The sequence below is a fragment of the Macaca mulatta genome, chromosome 7, assembly GCF_049350105.2.
Source record: "Macaca mulatta isolate MMU2019108-1 chromosome 7, T2T-MMU8v2.0, whole genome shotgun sequence".
NCBI classification, from domain to species: domain Eukaryota; kingdom Metazoa; phylum Chordata; class Mammalia; order Primates; family Cercopithecidae; genus Macaca; species Macaca mulatta.
In genome coordinates, this window is record NC_133412.1 from 21082043 (window position 1) to 21104234 (window position 22192).

The 22192-nt window shown below is 49.3% G+C and overlaps 1 protein-coding gene and 2 non-coding genes across 3 annotated transcripts; 2 read left to right on the top strand and 1 right to left on the bottom strand.

Moving 5' to 3' along the window:
- Positions 1 to 102: 102 nt before the first annotated feature.
- Positions 103 to 20397, bottom strand: LOC677720 (stereocilin). The gene is given in 22 exon segments (XM_077939288.1): positions 103 to 263; positions 463 to 610; positions 690 to 787; positions 1030 to 1178; positions 1368 to 1510; positions 1891 to 2046; positions 5722 to 5787; positions 5935 to 6102; positions 6284 to 6322; positions 6626 to 6654; positions 6657 to 6807; positions 7161 to 7293; positions 7570 to 7685; positions 7823 to 8009; positions 8634 to 8800; positions 8945 to 9049; positions 9145 to 9207; positions 10154 to 11411; positions 12179 to 12203; positions 12292 to 13076; positions 13374 to 13571; positions 20331 to 20397. Coding segments are annotated over 20 exon segments (3918 nt in total). The 5' UTR covers positions 12920 to 13076; positions 13374 to 13571; positions 20331 to 20397; the 3' UTR covers positions 103 to 174.
- Positions 3213 to 3319, top strand: LOC114679792 (U6 spliceosomal RNA). Its single transcript, XR_003731896.1, has one exon. It is a non-coding gene; the product is annotated as a U6 spliceosomal RNA (small nuclear RNA).
- LOC114680043 (small nucleolar RNA U13) lies at positions 8433 to 8536 on the top strand. The gene has a single exon (XR_003732118.1). It is a non-coding gene; the product is annotated as a small nucleolar RNA U13 (small nucleolar RNA).
- Positions 20398 to 22192: the final 1795 nt, after the last annotated feature.

Here is a 22192-nt window from a genome sequence, read left to right on the forward strand (position 1 = left end):
CTCCAGATATGGCATCCTGGGAACACTGATTCTCAGGTGGGTGGAAAGCATTAACATTTTACCCATATTCCTCATCAGCTTCTGAAAATAATCAGGATGCACTTCTGTTTGCACTTTATTCATTATGACTTAAGATTTCTCTCCCCACAATCTCCTTCTACTGTAGAGACAGGCTCAGAGCAGGTGGCCAAGGAAGCTGATAGTCAATACCAGGGACCAGGAAGGTCGTGACCAGTCCTGGAGGCCCCAGGCTGTACTTCGACCTATAATAGACAGGGAATGGGAGTCGTATCACAACTCTGCTCTCCAGGAGCATTGATACTTGGAAATTAGCGCTCTGCCTGTAGACTCCTTCACTCCAGGGATCTCCCTGGGTGCACTCTAAGAGCCAGACAGCACCAGATTAGGGGTTTGATTCGGGGTCAGGAGATGGAGGCTCAAGCTGTGCAGCTGGGAACTCACCTTGCTGTTCCGGGCTCTCCTTGCCCTCATGCTGGGCCCATGCAACTGCTCGTCGCTGCTCAGGACTCAGAAAGGCCATTTGCTCAGGAGTGACAGCCACAGCCTGGGCACTGGTGAGACTAGATAGTTGGGTGGGACTAAACACCACCTGGGGGCAGGGGTAGGAATCAGTGCATGCCAGTTGGGCCCTGGCTCTCCTGTGGTCACCCCAGTCCATTAATACTTACAGCAAATTTAGGAGGAGGGATGACAGAAATGGCAAGAGGAGTAAGGCCCTGGATCTGTCCCTGCAGCAGTGCTGAAAGAGCCAGGTCTGGGATCCCAGCTGTTGAAGCAAGTGGCATCCAAACATTGTCTTAGACTCACCTTCCTTCTCTTCAAACAGATAGACCTTCTCTAACTACTCCCAAAGTGCCCTACCGTAGACCTTCCCCAGTATGTCTCTAGCCCCTTATTTAAACACCCTCTCAGGTCCCCACTTTAAGAATTGCAGGGCAGTCTTCCATCCAGTCCACCCATGGTATAGAAACCAAACCAACTTGCACCAGCAGTAGCCCAGCTCCCCACCTGCTATGGTGCCAATTTCAGTGAAGATCTCAGGCCCCCAGTTACTGATTGGGCCAAAGCCACCAGGCAGTACAAGGAGGTGGGCCAGAACCTCCAGTTGTTCTTCAGAGCACTGGAGATGCAGGGTGCCCAGGAAGAGAGCTGCTTGGCTGTAGAACAGTGGGAAGGAAGGAAGAAGAATTCAGCTTCAGTGAAAGGGGCTGTGGTCATGAGACAAAGGAAGAGATGGCTTCAGATGAGTTCCCTTCCTCCATGGGACCAGACCTTCATGATCCTTCTTTCCCCAGTAAGTCCACCTTTACCTCAGCACCACCACCCTCAGCCCCTTCACAAGTGACCTAAACTCCCAACTGCTGATGTGCTGGAGCTCCTCTGGCCGCAGTCCACAGAGCGTATAACCCAGCGCTGTCAGATGAATGAAGTCCAGGTGGCTCACATGCCGACCACTCTGCCGTAGGAAACTGGAGACCACAACGCGGAGCTGGGGTGGGGGTTGGGGGCAGAGGGGAAGGAGAAAAGTTATGGAGAATGAATGGACAGGGAAGTGATAGGTGTTGCTGGGTTACACTCTGTTACTATTAAGACCTAAAGAGTCACGGGGAAGGCTGAGGACTCAGAAAAGAAAAGGATAGAAAAAGAAGAGGCCTCCAGGAAAAGAGGTAGGAGACAGTATTATGTGTTCAGGGCCTCAGAGTGAATAAATCAGAGTCCTGAAGGTCACTAGTAGGGGGTATCAACAAAAGATAGAAAGAATGACCAGGTAGGGTCACAGGAAAAAATTCCTTGGGCTTTAGATGATCTACAGGGCTGGGTCTGTGGGATGGGTGTTTGGGAAGTGGTAGGGAGGAGGAAAGGTGTTACCTGAGTGGAGCTCCAGCCATCTATCTGCCCCAGGGTGCTCAGCACTCCCCAGTCCACTAGGATCGGCTCCTGTAGTTCCCGATCTCCTAGACCTATTAAGAGCCGACCGAGCTGCAGGATCTGCTCAGGATGAAATCCCCGGTGGGGACCCCACAACTAGGAGAAAGAGAGGAACAATGTGAGTGGAAAAGCAGTGGATTGGGAGTCAGAATGCTGGGTTTTAAGTCTTGCCTCTGCCCTTAGCTGTATAACTCTAGGCAAGTCACCTGCCTTTTCTTTAGTTTCCTCCACTGTCAAATGAGACAGTTGCCTTACAGTTCCTCTAACGTGTTTTGAAAGACAATGCAGGCCGGGTGCGGTGGCTCACGCCTGTAATCCCAGCTCTCAGGGAGGCAGAGGCGGGAGGATAGCTTGAGCCCAGGAGTTCAAGACCTGCCTGGGCAATATAGTGAGACCCCGTTTTCCACAAAAAGGGAGACAAAAAAAAAGACAAAAAAAAAAAAAAAGCAAAAGACATTACAGTCAGTGGAAAAGAAGAGCAAACTAACTCTAGTCCATGAGTTCTACACTTCTTTGTGCATCAGACATAGAGACGCTTATTAAAACACAGATGCCTGAGGCCCAGCACAGTGGCTCACAGCTGTAATCCCAGCACTTTGGGAGGCTGAGGTGGGAGGAATGCTTGAGCCCAGGAGTTCAAGACCATCCTGGGCAACATAGCGAAACCCCATCTCTACCAAAAATACAAAAATTAACCAGGTGTGGTGGTGTGCACCTGTAGTCCCAGCTACTTGAGAGGCTGAGGCAGGAGGATCATTTGAGCCCAGGATGTAGAGGTTACAGTGAGCCAAGATCACACCACTGCACTCCAGTGTGGGTGCTGGGTGACAGAGTGAGACTCTGTCTCAAAAAAAAAAAAAAAAAAGCAGATGCAGATGTCTGGACTGTTTCCCCCAGAGGCTTATTTATTTACTTATGAGACTGGGTCTTGCTCTGACACTCAGGCTGGAGTGCAGTGGTACGATCTCGGCTCATTGCATCCTCTACCTCCTGGGCTCAGGGGATTCTCCTACCCCAGCCTCCGGAGTAGCTGGGATTACAGGCATGCGCCACCACACCCAGCTAATTTTTTTTTCTATTTTTAGTACAGACAGGGTTTCACCATGTTGCCCAGTCTGGTCTCAAACTCCTGGGCTCAAGCAATCCACCTGCCTCAGCCTCCCAAAGTGCTGGGATTACAGGCATGAGCCACTGCGTCCAGCCTCCCCAAAGGTTTTTATTAAGTCAATCTAGCATGGTAATCTGGCACTGACATTGTTCCCGTGCTCGGTTCAACAGCACATACACAAAATAAATTGGAATGATACAGAGATCAGGATGGCGCCTGCGCAAGGATAACACACAAATTCATGAGGCATGCCATTATTTTTTAAGAAAGAAAAAAAAAAGAATAAAGGAAAAAATCTGTTCTCTTAATGATTGTGATACACATTAAAATTTGGTAACCACTGCTATATTCCCTCTATTCATTATACTAGCTCTCTTTCCTCAATATTTATCCCCCCTCACCTCCTACTTGTGACCCAAATCTTCTAACTCTTTTATCTCCTGCTTCCCCCACCTCTCATCCAACTCTCCATTCTCTTCTTCTCCTACATCACACTCAAAGAGCTTCCTCATGGCCAACCTTACTTGGCTCTCCATCACTAACCTGTTTTGCTTTCCCCATGCTGCCCACAATTCCTTGGGCCCAAGTCCTGCATCTCCTGCAAATAGTGTCAGGCAGTCCTCAAAGTCTGAGAGGTTCATCTCTGCAATCTGGGTTGCAGACCAGGCTGCTGGGAATGTCCCTCGTACATCTGCACAATTTGGCACAGGTTCTGAAGGGGGAAGGCAGGGCCAGGAGGTATCTGTAGATGGAATGACTCTTCCAACCTTTGGAGGATGGAGCACTGTGTCAAGTAGGGATCGAGGGAATATTACAGAGTAAGATGAACAGGGCTTAGAAGTTAATAGAACAAGAAGTGATTGGAGATGCCAAGTCCCTTGTTTTATAGATGGAAGACTGAGGATGTTGGTCAGGGATTTAATGGCGGAGCTGAATTTGAACCCAGTTCTTGAGCCTCACAATGTCTCCTTCAAAGCTGCTAGGGATCTCCCCAGCAGAGAGCTCCATACTTAGCCGAGCTAGACTTTGTCAGCTGTTTAAAGAGACAAGAGAGCAGGAAAATGGAAGTTCTAGGCTAAAAGAAAACTTAATAGTTTACAAACTCCCAAAGCTATAGAATTCTAGAACTAGAAGAGATCTGAAGATCATCCCTCTAACCTCTTTGCTTTATAAATTAGAAAACCCAGTCCCAGAGAAGAGCACATGTAGAACCCAGACTGTTTGACACTCGCTGTACATCCTGCTGGACATATGAGTATTTGGGTAGTTTCACCTGGAAGATCCTCAGCAGCTGGTCGCACAACCCCTGCTACCAGGGCTGCTTTCTTGGCAGCCAGCTGTGGCCCCCTACACAGCTGTCCAACTCTGCTCTGCTCCCAGCTCTGCTGCTTTTCTAGAAGCCACTCCAGGGTCTCTGGACCCAAGGCCTCCTGCATGAGAAGGTAGAAGGAGAGTAGGGAGATCTGGACAGATCAGGGCCTGCTGCTGTAGCTGTAATTCCAAAGTCTGGTCTCTGTTTCGCAGTCTCCCCCTAGATCTAGGCTTCATATCCTTTGCCCTCTTTGGCCATGGGTCCCCATAACCAGCTCACCAGTCCCCTCTATGCATTTACTCCCTTCCTTTCTTCCTTCATCTCATCCTGGAGATCAAGGAAATTGCCTCAGTAGACAGAGTGAACACTAGGCATCCAGCTTGCTCTACTTCATCCTGGCTCCACAACTCTGGTTTCCTGGGGACAGGAAGAAAATCGGGGGCTGGGGAGCTGAGAGAACTGTGAGGAAAAGGAAGGGGAAAAGAGGACATGCTAGGATTTGGGACACAGGGCTCCAAGGGACCTTAAGAATATAGAACAGGCTGCCACTGATGATGGTGGTTGAAGGATTGGGTACAGAATGAGTTAGAATCTGAAGTTCTCGAAGGTCCATACCCAAGAACAGACTCCTGCAATAGCAGCCATCCCAGTTCTGTGGCAAATGTCTCTCCTAGGCAGAAACCTTGCAGCTGACTGAGATGGGACAGCAGGATCTGTAGGGGGATCTGTCGTGTGCTCTCTATCCCCAGGAATCCAACCAAAGGGCCTAAGGTCTCCAGCACTTCCCCTGAGAGAGGAAGACTCCTTTGGAGTTGTAGCAGCTTTAATGGGAGCAGGGGAAGCAGGCAGTCTGGCCAGGTGGTGGGAACAGGCTGCTGGCAGCGATGGGTATAGCAGTGTAGTGATAGGTGAGAGTCTGGACTTGGCACTCAGAGAAAAGAAACCATGGGGGCGGAAAGGGACCAAAGCTGGGACAGAAGTGGAATGGCATTTGCCACTGTAGCAATAAACGCCTAAGAGCCTCACACTGCAGGCTGCTGTGGTCAGGTGTTGCTGCTAGTTAGGCACCAGGCGAACAAAGTCCCTTAGCTTCTCTGAGCCTTGGTCTTTTCAGCTGAAAGCAGGGTGGGTGGCCTGGAAGATTTCTCAGGCCCTCGCAGCTTTGACATTAGTCTAGGACAATGTGGGCGGATCATGCTGTCCTGCATCTGGAACTGGGGAGGGCTGCTAATGGGTACAGAGCTAACCAGAACGCTCAGGGCCACTGCAGGGTAGTGGGGGAGGCAGCACCAGCCATATGAAATTGCCCCAAAATGGGGAGAGGAGCTCAGCTGGGAGATCTCACACTTACCTGACCAGGGACACACACAGCTGGACCAGCACCTGTTGTACCCATATTTTTAACGCCATCTTTAACCTGCATGAGAATTGGGTGTGTGTGTGTGTGTATGTGTGTAAGTGGGGAGGTATGAAAGGCCTTCCCTGGCCTCAGGGAAGACGCCTTCCTCCCAACCAGAGAGAGCTCGTATCCCTGATTGTCTCATCCTCCTTGCTACTCTTATACCCGAAAGGTCTGCAGCAGTGCTGCGGTCTGGCAGGCTGAGAGGCGTGACAGTTCAGGGGCCAGGCAGGAACAAGCCCCAACCAGGACTCGCCTGGGGATGGCCTGGAGTGTCTGGGGGCTGAGGCCAGGCAGCAGAAGATGCAAGGAGCAGAGTTCCTCCAGGGATAGCTAAGGAGCAAGAGAAACAAGAGGCCTGAAGAGGAAGGGAAGGGTGGTGGGGAAGACAACAATCACAATGCAGCAAGGCAATAAGTATGAGGGGAGTGGAGAGAGAGGAGGGGCAGATGCAGAAGCCAGGGGAAAGGGGGATAGAGACCTCTGGAGAGAGGCTGAGGTTGCAGCTACTCACATCGTGCCTAGGAAGGAGCCGTCCAAGCAGCAGGACAGCCTGTGTTGGGATGGGACCAAAACCAACAGCTCTCAGGACCCAGCAGCCAGGTCCTAAGTGGGTTCCTAAGGCAAACCCTCCAAAACTTCCCACTCCCTCTTAAACATCCCCAGTAACCATCCTCAGTGACTCAGGTCCCTTCTTGATCTGAGGAAAGGGAATGAAGGTGTCCTCGTGTGGACAGAGTTTACGTCTATTGTTCACCCAGGGAAAGGAGGGGCTGGTTTTATCCCTGAATGGGATTCTCTTGACAGGGCTCAAGCATGGATGGAGGGTGCATGCCAGGGAGTGAGAGAGGCAAACCTGAGCAAGTGTAACACTAGCTCCCTGAGGGCAGGAAGCATGGCTCTAAGCTGGGGCTCTGACAGCTCCTGCAGGAAGCGGAGGCCCAGCTGAGGGAAGAGAGGGGCCCAGACCTGCAGCTCCCGGGGGCTCAGCACCGCACCTCCAGATGAGCGCAACACCCCCAGAAGTTCATATGCCACCTGTAACCAAAGAAGGTTTAGGACTGGAGAGAAAAGACAGATGAACCTTGAACTTCCTCTCTAATCCCACATCTGAATTTCCCAGGGCTTGGGCTAGGGTTTGGAACTAGGGATTGGACTGGAGTAGATTAGGTTCAAAATGGCAAAGGGTGTGTTTGGGGTGCCACAGACCAGATAGGGAAGGGCCAGGAAGAGGTGGTAACAGGTAAGAATGGCCATGGAGTAAGGAATGGAGGTTGCAAAAGTGGGATGGGGGGCTGGCACCACTATGCTCAAGTTGACACAATGGGAAAGCCATCCACACAGACCCAGGGGAAGCCTAGAGTCTTCTAGGCTTGTGCTGAGGGGCTCACCCATCCTTCCGGGCTGAGGGTCCCGTTGGCTGCACATTCCAGCAGCCCCCGTTCTACCGGCCCCATCGGATCACTCAGGGGCACTAGGCTCTGCAGCTCCTCAGGGCTCAGGAAACAGGCGAGGGGCCCAAGCCTGAGGAGGGCATGAAGCTGACCTTTGTGTGGTCTCTGAGGCTAGCACTAAGCAGGCCTGGCAGCAGACCGTGTGGGTACATACACTGGGCACTCTGACCACTACACCACTACACAGGGGCACCATCTATAGACCTCTCCTGGAACTCTGTGCTGCCTGGGGCCACTGCCTACTCCCTTGCCCCTTCCTTCCTAGAACACCTACCCACCATGACACCTGTACCTTCCTCTCTCTACCTCTTCCACTCTGGCCTTGGTTACTGATCCCACAACTCACCTGCGTACCTGCTCCTCACCATCCTGGACACTCTGGTTTACCAGGCTGGGCAGCATATGGCGGGCATGCCCGGGCCCCAGACCTGCTGCTGGCCAGCTATCCTCCAGGGCTTGGATCTGAGATGGGGAAGGTTAGCTCGCACTGGGGTCACTGTGGGGTTCTTGCAGGGAGGGGCCACTGAGAGACATGCCATTGACTCTCGTCCCCACTAGCAGAAGATGGGCCAGTCAAATAAAGAAGATGATTCTCATACCTGGTGAGGGCTGAGCTGCAGAAAGTTCTCCAGAGGGAGGTGGGGGAGGAGGGGCAGCACTGCCCACAGCAGCTCCTGGGGCCAGGCAGGCACTTCCCCAAACAGTTCAGGGGCCAGCAGACGCTTTGCCAGAGCCTCCTTCTGTTCAGGCCTCATTCCTGGGCTGTAATCCCGGATGGCAGCCAGGCTACGAGGAGTAATGGGTCTTAACCCTTTGTCTTCTTCCAAACTGTTTTCCCCTGACCCTCTGTAGTCCTGCTGTCTAGATAGGAAGGAGACTCTCCCTGTCTTTGTTTTGTTATTTTGTTAAGATGGAGTCTCGCTCTGTTGCCCAGGCTGGAGTGCAGTGGCGCGATCTTGGCTCACTGCAACCTCTGCCTCCCAGGTTCAAGTTATCTTCCTGCCTCAGCCTCCCAAGTAGCTGGGACTACAGGCGCCCACCACCAAGCCTGGCTAATTTTTGTATTTTAGTAGAGACAAGGTTTCACCACATTGGCCAGAGAACTCCTGAACTAGTGATCTGCCTGCCTCGGCCTCCCAAAGTGCTGGGATTACAGGTGTGAGCCACCACGCCCGGCCTCTCCCTGGTTTTATAGAGAGGACCTCTCTGATCCTTTTGTAGTTCATTAGCATCATGACTGGGTTTTCACACTCAGGTATGAGATGCGCCTCTCTCAAACCTTGTTACGATGTTGGCACATTACCTATCTGGCATGAAAGAAAAAAACAGGAGCTCCGGAAGGAGCTGCTCCAGCTGGATGGGGTTGGCCTGACCCTGACAGGAGCAGGAGGAGTGGTACAGGAACCTTACACACTGTCGTTGACTAACAGGGATGGTGGGAAGCGCATCAGGTCAGAGACAGCCAAGAAAGGGATGAGTGGTGACAGGTCAATGAAGAGCTGGGAGGTGAGGCGCGGGTACCGCTGGATCAGCAGGGCTGTCAGGCGACCCAGGGCCTGCTCCTCGGATGGTGGTACCTGTGGGGACACAGGAATGGATTCTGCCTCTGGAGATGCTCAGTATCCCTGCCACTTCCTCTCTGGAGTTCCTCCTCCCACTAAGGCAAGCCCTCTGAACACTAGGCTCCAGGTGCCCTTGCTCCCCTCTTTCTCTATGCTCACCTGCAGCTTCCCCTGCAGCATGAGTGTCAGGAAGCCCTGTGCAGCCTCCCTCTCTGCTGAAAGCACCAGCTGCTGGAGGTTTTCTGGGGGCATATGCAGGTATGCCTGTGAATAGGAGGTCATGGTGGGTATGGCCTCACAGGGCAGGGACCTCTGGCCCGGTTGTCACCCAGCCCACCCATGGGCCCTCCACCTGTTACCTGCACTAGAATCTGCAGGGCCCAAACACTCTTTTCCCTCTGAAGCAGATCCCACAGCAAGGGCTGGTGGGAAGAAAGACAATATGCCAACAGAGCTGTCTTCTCTGTCTCTCCTGCAGCTCCCCCAGGCTTTCCAACTCCACTTGCTGGGATGCTCGTCCTTCATCTCAACTGTGATTCTTCAGATATTAAGCTCTTTTAGGTCCAGGATCATATCTCTAATTTCTCTTGTACCCTCTCCCATGCCAGGTCCATAGTTGGATCAATTAATACTTGCAGACCTGAACCAAATACTATGAGACTATCTAATTCCATTTTACTGGGCCCAGGGCTTGAAAAATGGAGCCCCAAAATGGAGTAAGGAATCTTTATATATCCTACAGAACCTAGCAAAGTGCCTTGCATATAATAGGCATTCAGTGAATGAATTATGGTGTTTAACATATTCCCACCCCTCCATTCTACAGAGTAAAAACTGAAGCCCAGAAAAACTAAATGAAATTGCTTGCCTAAGATCACACTAATTTGTGGCACAGTTGAACCTAGAACCAAAGTTTTCTGATTGGTAGTGTCCCTGAATCTTTCTCATTCCTGCCTTATCTTCCTGTATTCTGCCAGCCTCCAATTCTCAATCTCTAGGAAAAAATCAAGAGTCCTCTAACTTGATCCTTTTTCTTTCTGGTGCAGAAAGCAAAGAGCCTAAAAGAATAACAAGGTAATATTTATTGCACGCTTGTGTATCATGCACTGTGCTAAGCCCACAGCATGTATTATCTCATATACCAGTATCATCCCTAGTTTATAAATGAGACGAGAAAAATATTGCTCAGAGAAGTTAAATAACTCATTCAAGGCTGGTCACAGAACCAAGATATAAATCCAAGCCTGTGTGACTCTAGAGCTGTGTGCTTCAACTACTACCCCACACTACTGCCTCTGAGTACACGAGGAATTCCCCTGGAGGGCCTTCTCACTGTTCTAGGAGCTTTCCCTCTGGCAGAGCACTCACACTAAAGCAGGCCAGCAGTTCCATCTTGCTTATACCAGAGCTGGGGTTGACAGTGGGTTCCAAGCCTGGTGGGGTTGGCTGCTCCTCCTCTTGTTCCAGGTATTCCCCAATTGTCCGTAGCACACTGCGCCGGCCCTCTGGGCGAAAGGCATCCCAGAAGGACCAGTTGTCTGGGAGACTGGAGAGCAGTAGGGCCCGACCCAGCATCCCCTGGGCCTCAGCGCCCCCAGTCCCTGGACCCAAGAGGAAGGTCAGCAGGCGGAGGAGATAGTGTAGGCGTGTGGGGTGAGCAATGGCTGGCACAGAGGACTGACAGCATGGCAACTGGGATAGCATGCCAAGGAGGAAGGGGCCAGGGGTCAGACAGAGTGGGGATGGTCCCAGTGGTGGCAGAGAGGGCAGAAGGGGGCCCAGCAGCCCTTCTAGGAAGCAAGTGTCATTGCCCCCACGACTTGTCCGGCACTGGCCTGCTAGCCAAGGCCAGAAGGGCACCAGGGCCTCATACATGGTGTCATTGGCACAGACCATCACCAGGAAGCTGCCCCCATCTGGGCAGCATTCCCCACAGGGTCCAATGTGGCAGGGTGGGAAAGCAGTGACATCTGGGGAGGGGCCCTGGCACACATGCTGGACCCAAGCCTGGTTGCTGGGGGGCACAGCCTGTAGACTTGCCTCCCCACACAGTCGCTCAGCCCACAGAGTCTCGTTCTCCAAGAAGCAGCCCCAAAAGATGTCTGGGGTGAGCGGAACAGGGGGCAGGCCTTCAGGGCAGCTGGTAGGGGGTGGGAGCAGGCCAGCACAGAGCCGCTTCACCAGGCGGCGGTTGGAGCCAGACAGGGCTGAAAAGGAGAGGTTACTACAGATCGCATTCAAAAACTCATCAGGAAACTGGTCATGACAGGCCTGTAGCCAGCCTTGGGCACCTGGTGCCCATGAGACTGCATACCACACAGCGGTCTGGCAGATGGCAATGGTGCTGGGAGGGGGCTGTGGAGTGACAGGCTTGGTGTGTTGGCAGAGCAAGTGGATGGAGAAGTTGGAAATGCTGTAGGGTGGTGCTGGGCCTGAGTGGTTCTCACAGAGGGCCTCCACAGTGATGGCTCGCCGTTGGCGTGGGCTAATGTGGGCTGAGGGCTGAGGAGCTCTGGGCAGAGGCACACCTGCACTCAGGCAGTGAAGGAGGGCAGGGGGTGGGGGTGGTGATCCAGACAGAAAGCCCAGCGCCTGGACATCCCAGGAAAGGTTGTGCCGGACGCCCCTGGGTGCAGAGGGAGGAGCAGGCAGGATCTGGTCAGTTCACATTTCCTCTGGCTGAAGATTCTGACCCTGACCCAGAGCCCTCAAGGGGCATGGCAAGCATAGGCTTTTCTACAAGTGAGGTCCCTGAGAGTTTAGGCATTACTGGTTGAAATGCTGCGACAGGGCAAAAAGGAGAGAGCTGCCCCGCCAAGCTCCAAAATCACCTAGGAGAAGCCCCAGTTGGAATGCTTTCTGTCCACCTGGCTCCCTTCTGTTTCCTTTCTTCATATGCTTTCAGATAGCTTACACACAACCCTCAGTGGGCCTCCCGTTAAGAAATCTGCTCAGCAACTCAATATGTCTAACTATGCTCTGGCACTGTCGTACTGAAGTAGGAAGAGGGTAGAGGAATCCAGCTGTGTCCTTATTTTCCAAATCCCATCTTTACTAGCTAACATTATTAAGCACTATGTGCCAGCACTGTTTTAAGTTGTTTGCACACACAGTATCAACTCATTTAATCGGGTGCAACAACTCTGCGGTAACTAATATTATCATTCTCATTTTATAAATGGGGAAACTGAGGTATAGAAAGATTATGTAACCTGCCCAGGGTCATATGGCTAGGAAGACGTGGAGCTGGGACACCAACCCAGACAGTCACACTCCAAAACCACTAAACCACACTCCTCCCATCAGTTTTCCTCTCTAGAGGCTGATGTCATCAGCTCTCCACCTCTAGATTTTCCAGGCCCAATCCCTCAGAACTGGTCCCCTCTTACTTACCATAAGAGCAGCTGTTGAAGGTTACCTAGGAGGGAAGGAGTAAGGAAGAGAACTACTCCAATTTCACTTTCCTTGCCCTGCCACATCCCAGCCCCAGCCCTGGCCACACTCACCTCCCTGGCACTGCCCATTGGCATCAGGCTCTGGCTGCCCCAGAATGGAAAAGACCTCATCCTGCAGGGAGTGAGTGACACGGAGCAGCCCCTCCTGAAAGGCAGCATAGAGGGGGGCCCCCACTGTGCGTAGCAGACCGCCCCAAAGCGCCTCCTCGGACCCGAGCTCCCCTGTTGGGGTAAGCAAACCCAACAGACCCTGCAAAAAGTGAGGAGCTGCCTCCCTCCCATCGAGGCCTGTGGCATTGGTGGGATCCACACTGGGCTGCACCTGCACCAGAGCTTGCCAGCGTGTGCCCTCTAACAACAGCAGCAGAGAAGGCAACCAGTCAGCAGCCAGGACACAGTCAGAGGGCCCATTACGGGTGCATGGGGGCCGAGTTGGGGTAGGGGGGCCCCCAGGAACTAAGGCTCCCAGCAGCACCTCCACAAGTCCACCCAGCACCCCTGCCTGGTGCACCAGGAAATCTCGGGGAGTCTGCTCCTGTCCCAGCAGTGCCAGCAGATCCCCCAGCAGCCCTAGCATTGGCTCCCAGTCGGGGCTGCCTGTCAGTGTCACTAAAAAATCATGGAGCTGGAACGCAGGTGGCTGGAGAGGTGGGGGCTCTCCTACTGGTCCTTCCCCCATTCTCCCAGGCTCAAAGGAAGAAGAAATGTTGGCCAGGAATGTAGAGAACCGTGAGTGGCTCAGGGAGCCCTGGGAAGCCTGGTCCAGAGTGGAGAGCAATGACTTCAGGAAGGAGAGACCAGGGTCCGGGGACTGAGGCCCATAGGGGCCAGAGTCACTGTAAGGAGAGAAACCAGAGGTTACTAAAGGGGAGGTAGAGCCCAAACTCAACACTGCCTCTGAGCACAGTTCTCTACCTGGATCTAAAGATGAGGTGAGGGGATAGTCAGCTGAACCCCTTTCATTGGCCCATAGTAAGTCTTGGCCTGCTTTTCTTAGCCTCATTTTTTCCTTTTGCATAAGTCTCTGCCTCTCTCCTTTGTCCTTCTATCTAACAGGTTAACCTCCACATTCTTAAAATCTTTTTCCAGCCACCCTCCTCCTCATCCCCAGTTCTGTTCACTGTTCTTCTCACCTGCAAAGGACAGCAGCAGCAGCAGTAGCAGCAGGGGCCAGAGGCTCAGAGCCATGTTTCCAGGTGAACACTGGTACCGGAGGGGAGTTCTGGTTAATCTCAACTGTGTGGGATAGCCAGGTGAGGGCAGGGCACTGCAGGCAGCCTGAGGCTCCACTGACACTGTAGTGTGGTCTTTCAGGAAACAATATCTGTAACCTGACAGCAGGTTTGTTACCTGAGCCACTGAATATCTGATCCTTTGGCTCTGGAGAAGGGTATGCTTCTGTGAGAGGAACCAATGATAGGGGATCCCAGGGGCCCCTCAGAGGAACCCAAGGAGATTGCTTGAGTTAGGAGCCCCTGATGCAGAAAGGAATAGGCAGACATGGAGATGGAGAACTGGAGAACAGGTGTGTAAGGGTGTAATCTGGGGTTCTGCAGAAACATAGAAAACAAAGAGGATAGAAAGGAGCTAAGAAGCAAGTAGGATTTGAAGAAATTGAGGAAGAAAGGATGCCCAGGAGCAAGAAACTGGGCAGCAAGGTATAAATAGATGAGAAATGAAGACAGAGGTCTGGTCCAAGGATGGAGAATTCAGGAAGAGGAAAGCTGCTTTCGACTCACTATCCAGAACCACAGAGTGTCAAGAGCTGAGCAGCACCCCAGAGATCACATAGACCAAACTTTTCAACTTATGGATAAGGAAGCAGACCCAGAGAAATGTGATTTATTTATTAGGCCATTCAAATGTTTGGGTCTTCCCTTCCCCTCTGGGATGCCCTATTATTTGGTTCTTTCTCTGTGGTCTAGGTGAAAGCCCTCTCAAAAACTCTGAGCCAGGAGAGAAACCAGATTCAATCACTACGCACAGGGACTGATCTCCCTACACACAGAACTGCTCATGGAACACAGAGAGAAAGAGATGTCATTCAAAATAATCTGGTCTGGTCAGGGTTAGAAGTCTTTTTTGTTGTTTTCGTGTTTTTTTTTGGGGGGGGGGGTTTGATTTTGTTTTTTTTGAGATGGAATCTCTCTCTGTTGCCCAGGCTGGAGTACAGTAGGGCTATCTCACCACTGCAACCTCTGCCTTCCAAGTTCAAGCGATTTTCCTGCCTCAGCCTCCTGAGTAGCTGGAATTACAGGCATGCGCCACCACGCCCAGCTAATTTCCGTATTTTAGTAGAGATGGGGTTTCACCATGTTGGCCAGGCAGGTCTTGAACCCCTGACCTCAAGTGATTCGTCCACCTCAGCCTCCCAAAGTGCTGAGATTACAGGCTTAAGCCACTGCCACAGGCCAGGGTTAGAAGTCTTTTCCATTCTCCATTTATATTTTCCCAAAGGCCTTCACTTTACACCAACTCTAAATAGCAATTCAACACTGAAGCTATACCCAAACTTTTATTCTGTCTTTCTTTCCCTAGAACCCTTCCCCATTCTCTCCCTCAAATCCACACATGGAACTTCATTATTAATGTGCTTCTGACCTAGAAGATTCACTTAGGATCACGGAGTTTTACTTTTATGTATTTATTTAGAGACAGGGTGTTGGTCTGTGGCCCAGGCTGGAATACTCTGTATGATCCTAGCTCACTGCACCCTCGAACTCCTGGACTCAAGCAGTCCTCCTGCCTCGGCCTCCCAGGATCACAGAAGAGACCTGAGGAATCTTCAGGTAAGAACTTCTCATTTTATAGACAGGGGAATTGAAGCCCAAAGAAATGGAATGACTTAACCTGGGTCACAAAGACAGCTGGGAGCAATGATGGGATTTTCCAAGGCAAATCAAAAGTTGAGATGCGTGAAATGATCTGTTGTGTAATTCTACCAACATTCCCTTTGCCCATCAAGGATACCACATCTAGTCTAAAAAGCAGACAGATGAATCTGAGGGAGAATATGACCCGAGTTCCCAACAGCTTTCCGGTTCCAGCACATCCTGTAATCCTTCTGAATTTCTGCCCTTCATTCTGTAACAACCCTCTTATAATAAATTCTCCTTTTTTCCTCATAGGGTAGCAAAAAATGAGATGGTCTAGGTTCAAACCCTGGTTCCAGCATTTACTAGCTGTGTGTCCTGGGGCAGCTTCTAAATCTCTGTTTTTGGTTTTTTGTTGTTGTGGTTGTTGTTGCTGTTGTTGTTTTTACTGTAAAAAGGAAAAAATCCTAGTGTAGAGTTTTTGTGAGGATTAAATTAGATAATGCATTTAAAGTGCTTAGTGCAATGTCTAGCATTCATTCAACAAAGATTAAGCACTTATTACGTGCCAGACACTGGTACAGAATAAACATTCACTCAATGTTACTATTACTTTATTAGAATAGCTCAAGATGATTTTTTCTACTTGAAACTAAAGGAGTTCTAATGAAGACATAAATGATTATCTGGAAGTTGTATCTTGAGTGAAAGAGCTTCAGAACAAATATGGAACTAGTTGAGTCAACCAGAGAGAGAAACAATGAGGATTCCCTCAACTCAGCATGGAAAATTTCCTGGCAGTCCATGTTCTGCTGTTGTAAGCCGTTGATTAAGCAATTCTCTTGCTGCTAAGGATTCAGACTATGTGCAAACTGAGGGCGAAGTGCTTAGGGTTTATGGCAAATATACCAGGCTATTTGAGTGTATTGGTTATTGCTTATAATTTGATAAAGTTCAACAAAAGCGAGACAAGTTCCAACCTACAGATGACCAAATGGAAACAGAGAACAACCAGCAAATTTAAATTACAAGGGTCCAGAACAAGAAATTAATCATACGTCCTGCTAAAATGAAATGGATAAGACTGGTGATAACTAGAACACTCTGTGATTTGCCAGTTAGAATGGATATACCTGGGAAGAGCCACAGGAGTTGAGAACTCTGAAACATCCTCACTCCCCAAAACTCCCACAGGGCACTCTCTGCCTGACAAGAACAGATGCCTGCCTAGCCGGTAGCAGTGGCTCAGGCTTGTAATCCCAGCACTTTGGGAGGCCAAGGCGGGCGGATCATGAGGTCAAGAGATTGAGACCATCTTGGCCAACATAGTGAAACCCTGTCTCTACTAAAAAATACAAAAAAATCAGCTGGGCGTGGTGGCATGTGCCTGTAGTCCCAGCTACTTGGGAGGCTGAGGCAGGAGAATCGCTTGAAACTGGTAGGCGGAGGTTGCAGTGAGCCGAGATCGCACCACCGCACTCCAGCCTGGGAAACAAGAGTGAAACTCTGTCTCAAAAAACAAAAAACAACAAAAAAAAACCCAGATGCCTTTTTCTTTTTTTTTTTTTTTTTTTTTTTTTTTGAGACGGAGTCTCGCTCTGTCTCCCAGGCTGGAGTGCAGTGGCCGGATCTCAGCTCACTGCAAGCTCCGCCTCCCGGGTCCACGCCATTCTCCTGCCTCAGCCTCCCGAGTAGCTGGGACTACAGGCACCCGCCACCTCGCCCGGCTAGTTTTTTTTTGTATTTTTTAGTAGAGACGGGGTTTCACCGTGTTAGCCAGGATGGTCTCGATCTCCTGACCTCATGATCCACCCGTCTTGGCCTCCCAAAGTGCTGGGATTACAGGCTTGAGCCACCGCGCCCGGCCTTTTTTTTTTTTTTTTTTTTTTTTTAACTGAGTCTCACTCTGTCACCCAGGCCGCAGTGCAGTGGTGTCATCTCAGCTCACTGCAAACTCCATCTCCCGGGTTCAAGCAATTCTCATGCTTCAGCCTCCTGAGTAGCTGGGATTATTGGTGTGCACCACCATGCGCAACTGCTTGTTTTGTATTTTTAGTAGAGACAGGGTTTCGCCACATTGCCCAGGCTGGTCTCAAACTCCTGGGCTCAGGCAATTCACCTGCCTCAGCCTCCCAAGTGCTAGGATTACAGGCGTGAGCCACTGTACCCAGCCAGATGCCTCCCTTTGTAAAGTACAATTATTTTTCTCTTTTTTTGTTTTGGCTTTTGTAACTGAAATATTAATTGCTTACTAGATATCTAGGTGTTCCTCACATTTCCCAGATCTCTTGCAGTTAGGTGGGCTCAGGTGATTAGTTCTGTTCAATGGACTGTGGTTGACCAAAGAATTTAAGAGCTAGCAAATGAGCCTCCAACAATCTCTTCGCTGTTGAGGCAACCTAGAAACTACATGTTGAGATGGCAGTGTCACAAGGTCAAAATAGCCCGAGGCTCCAAACTACCACAGCATTTACAGTCAGTCTTCGACACTTGTGAGTTCTGTATTATTGGATTTGCCTAGTCACTAAATGTGTTTGTAACCCAAAATCAATACCTACAGTGCTACTGAGGTCATTCACAGACTTGTATTGAGAGGTGACAAGTTTGAGTCACCTGATACACATGTTCCCAGCTAAGGTGGAACAAGGCAGTGCTCTGCCTTCTTGTTGCAGCTCTCATGGTGTAAATATTAGTAAGTGTCTTTTTTTTTTGAGAAGGAGTCTTGCTGTGTCACCAGGCGGGAGTGCAGTGGCGATCTCAGCTCACTGCAACCTCTGGCCCCCTTGTTCAAGTGATTCTCCTCCCTCAGCCTCCCGAGTAGCTGGGATTACAGACACGTGCCACCACCCCAGCTATTTTTTGTATTTTTAGTAGAGTCAGGGTTTCACCATGTTGGCCAGGATGGTATCAATCTCCTGACCTCGTGATCTGCCCGCCTCAGCCTCCCAAAGTGCTGGGATTACAGGGGTTAGCCACCGTGCCCAGCCAGTGTCTTTTTTAAGGTCTATCTAGTGATGCACCTTTTGTGTTGTGGGGCTATTTGTTGGTGATTTCAATGTTTAAAACGGCTCTTAAGCTTAATGCCAAAGTGTTGTGTGGTGGTTTTAGAACAAGAAGGCTGTAATGTGCCTTATAGAGAAAATGTACGCTAGAAAAGCTTCTTTCAGGTTGGGCACGGTGGCTTACGCCTGTAATCATAGCACTTTGGGAGGCCAAGGGGGCGGATTACTTGAGGCCAGGAGTTCAAGACAAGCCTGGCCAACATGGCAAAAAAACCCATCTCTACTAAAAATACAGAAATTAGCCAGGCGTGGTGGTGTGTGACTGTAGTCGCGGTTACTTGAGGCACGAGAATCGCTTAAACTCAGGAGGCGGAGGTTGTAATGAGCAGAGACTGTGCCACTGCACTACAGCTTGGGCGACAGAGTGATACTCCATCTCGAAACGTCAGGAGACAAGACTAATTTGAGTAATAATAATAAAACTCCAGTCTCCTGCACAGCCAGCTCTGTGTGGCAAAAAGAAAGAAAGAGAGAAGGGGCAGGGGAGACAGGCAGAGGCAGAGGCAGGAAGGAAGGGAGGGAAAGTAACAAGGAAGAAAAGAAAAAAAGAAGGAAAAGTGAAGAAAAGAAAAAAAAAAGTCAGGAGGGTACATCTGTGTAGTGTTGGGGGAAAAAGGGAAGGAGGGAATATTCATCAAATACCTATAAAGGAGGGCCTTTGAATCTTTTTTTTTTTTTTTTTTTGCAACCTCTGCCAGCCAGGTTCAAGCGATTTTCCTGCCTCAACCTCCTGAGTAGCTGGGATTACAGGCACGTGCCACCGCACCTGGCTAATTTATGTAGTTTTAGTAGAGACAGGGTTTCACCAAGTTGGCCAGGCTGGTCTTGAACTCCTGACCTCATGATTCACCTGCCTTGGCCTCCCAAAGTGCTAGGATTACAGGCATGAGTCACCACGCCTAACCATTCTGAATCTTTTATGTGCAGCTACGTTACCTGATTTAATAGGCCAGGGGGATGGGGCCTCAGATCCTTTTTTTTTTTTTTTTTTTTTGAGACACAGTTTCATTCTGTTGTCTAGGTTGAAGAGCAGTGGCGTGATCTCGGCTCACTGCAACCTCCGCCTCCCAGGTTCAAGTGATGCTATTGCCTCAGCCTCCTGAGTAGCTGGGATTACAGGTGTGTGCCACCACACCTTGCTAATTTTTGTATTCTTAGTAGAGACGGGGTTTCACCGTGTTGGTCAGGCTGGTCTCGAACTCCTGACCTCGTGATCCGCCCACCTCTGCCTCCCAAAGTGCTGGGTTTACAGGTATAAGCCACCGTGCCCAGCCTCTACACTTATTTTTTAAATTATTTATTTTTTAGTGTTGTGATAGTGAAAGAGATTCTACGCTTCTAACAAATGACCAGATGAAGCCAATTCTGCTCGTCTTCAGATCACACTTTGAGCAAAGCTACTCAAGAGCATCTCCTTTGTGGATAACATATGTAAGATTTATGAAATAATGCTTCCTTATTATGTCTTATGATGTTTATTATATTCTGATTGCCAAGTTCAATGGATGATGCTCCAGTCTAGCTCTTTTTTTATTTTTTATTTTTTATTTTATTGAGATGGAGTTTCACTCCTGTTGCCCAGGTTGGAGTGCAATGGTGCACTCTTGGCTCACCACAAACTGCACTTCTCGGGTTCAAGCAATTCTCCTGCCTCAGCCTCCCAAGTAGCTGGGATTACAGGCACCCGCCACCACGCCTGGCTAATTTTGTATTTTTAGTAGAGACAGGGTTTCACTATGTTGGCTAGTCTGATCTCGAACTCCTGACGTAAGGTGATCTGCCTGCCTTGGCCTCCCAAACTGCTGGGATTACAAGCGTGAGCCACTGCACCTGGCCCAATTCAGTGTTTTTAAAAACATATCATATTGTTGAACTATTCAAGGCTATCTAATTCCAGAACATTTCCATCACTTGCCAAAGAAACCCTATACCTGTCAGTCTCAATTCCTCCCTCCCCAACCCCCAAGAAACCACTAATCTACTTTCTGTCTTCATAGATTTGTTTATTCTGGACATTCAATTCATTTGCCTTCTCCCCATCTTGGCCTTTTTGCCAGACACACTCCTAGGTGAGGACTTTATAATTACCTCCTTATTGCCCCCTTTTATTTCTTCCCCATTTGGGTAGCAGCCCTTACTTTAGGTTGGGTGTTACTGACCTTACCTCCAGCTCAGGAGAAAGCCTTAATTAGTGATTCCATAACATTCACCTTACCTCAACAATTCGTTCAGATGTAAGCATATGACCTAACTTCTTGGTCCAATCAGAGTGGTGGTCAGGATGTGTCTGTAGAGGAGTGGAGGTTGAAGTCAATTGTTGACTTTTTTCAAAAATTGTTGAATTTTGCCGGGCGCGGTGGCTCAAGCCTGTCATCCCAGCACTTTGGGAGGCCAAGATGGGCGGATCACGAGGTCAGGAGATCGAGACCATCCTGGCTAACATGGTGAAACCCCGTCTCTACTAAAAAATACAAAAAACTAGCCGGGCGAGGTGGCGGGCGCCTGTAGTCCCAGCTACTCGGGAGGCTGAGGCAGGAGAATGGCAGGAACCCGGGAGGCGGAGCTTGCAGTGAGCTGAGATCCGGCCACTGCACTCCAACCTGGGCGAGAGAGCGAGACTCTGTCTCAAAAAAAAAAAAAAATTGTTGAATTTTTACATCTATATATACCTGTGTAACCACCATGCAGATCAAGATATGGAACATATCTACAGCACTCCAGAGGCTTCATGTTTCCTCCCCATCAGTATCTTCACTCCAAGAATAACCATGATTCAAAAGCTCAAACCCAAAGCTCAAACATTTTGTTCATTGACTGAGAAAGGAGTCACTGGCTCTCTTCCCCTGGATATGGGAAAATAGGTATGCAAGCCTAGGCGCTTCAGAAAATTATCTGGCTACCCAAGTGAAGCCAGTCTGAGAATAATAACAACACGTGGAGGAGAGCGCAGATAGCAAAATTCCAGAGAAACAAAACCACAGATCTAACAACAGTGAATTTTTACATTAAATCAATCCTGAAGCTATACTACCTATGAACTTCTCAGTCTCCAGTAAGCTATTTTGTTGTTTAAATGGCTTCAACTGATTTTTTTCTCAACTCGGAATTTTTAACCTGAGTTAGAACCTTAGCTCTACCTCTTACTTGGTATATGCTCTTGGGCAAGTTACTTAACTTACTTAATTTCTTTAGGCCTTAGATTTCTGATCTCTAAAAATAGGAGGCTATCTTCCATATAAGATTATTTTATGAAATATGCATACTCTATATACAGTATATACATACTAAATATATAAATATCCTCATACATGTTAAACACTCAATAAGTGATACAATTTTTAATTATAAACATGTCTAAAGACTTAAGTCTTCTAACAATGGAATGGGATCCCTTCTACATAATGAATCCCAAATAACTAGAAACACTAAGCATTACCTGGATAATCCTCCTTTCAGTGATGTTCTAAAAGGTGTTCCTGCTTTGGTGGGAGACAGATTAACTCTGAAATCCCTTTTAACACTAAAAACCTGTACAACACTTACTGATTTGAACACTGCCCCGAGCAATGGCAAAATGAAATAGAGACTTTTGGTCCAGTAACAGGTAAAAATAATATCCAATTAAAGTTAATGGTTCACAAGAGAAGCAACATGAGTAAAACAGGCAATGGAAACAACACTTCTCAATTAGTTAAACTAACAGCTCTGAAGATCTCCTTACTCCACAGAGAGGCCTTTACCTATGCATCAGAGAGGGAGAAGGTAAAATTAGGACCATAATCAGGCAGTAGAGGTTGCAGGAAGGGTGGAAGCTATAATAATAAAGTCAAGAAATCAATCGGATTCAGGAGCTGTGGAAAGGGTAGAAAGCTAAGGAACACAGTCTCCACTGGCATCTGAACTAACTTGTTTTGTTCTTTTTTAGAGACAGGGTCTTGCTATGTTGCCCAGGCTGGAATGCAGTGGTATGATCCTAACTTGCTGCAGCCTCGAACTCCCAGACTCAAACAATCCTGCCTCAGTTCATAGCTGGGACTAGAGGCACACATCACCACACTCAGCTTGAACTAACTCTTT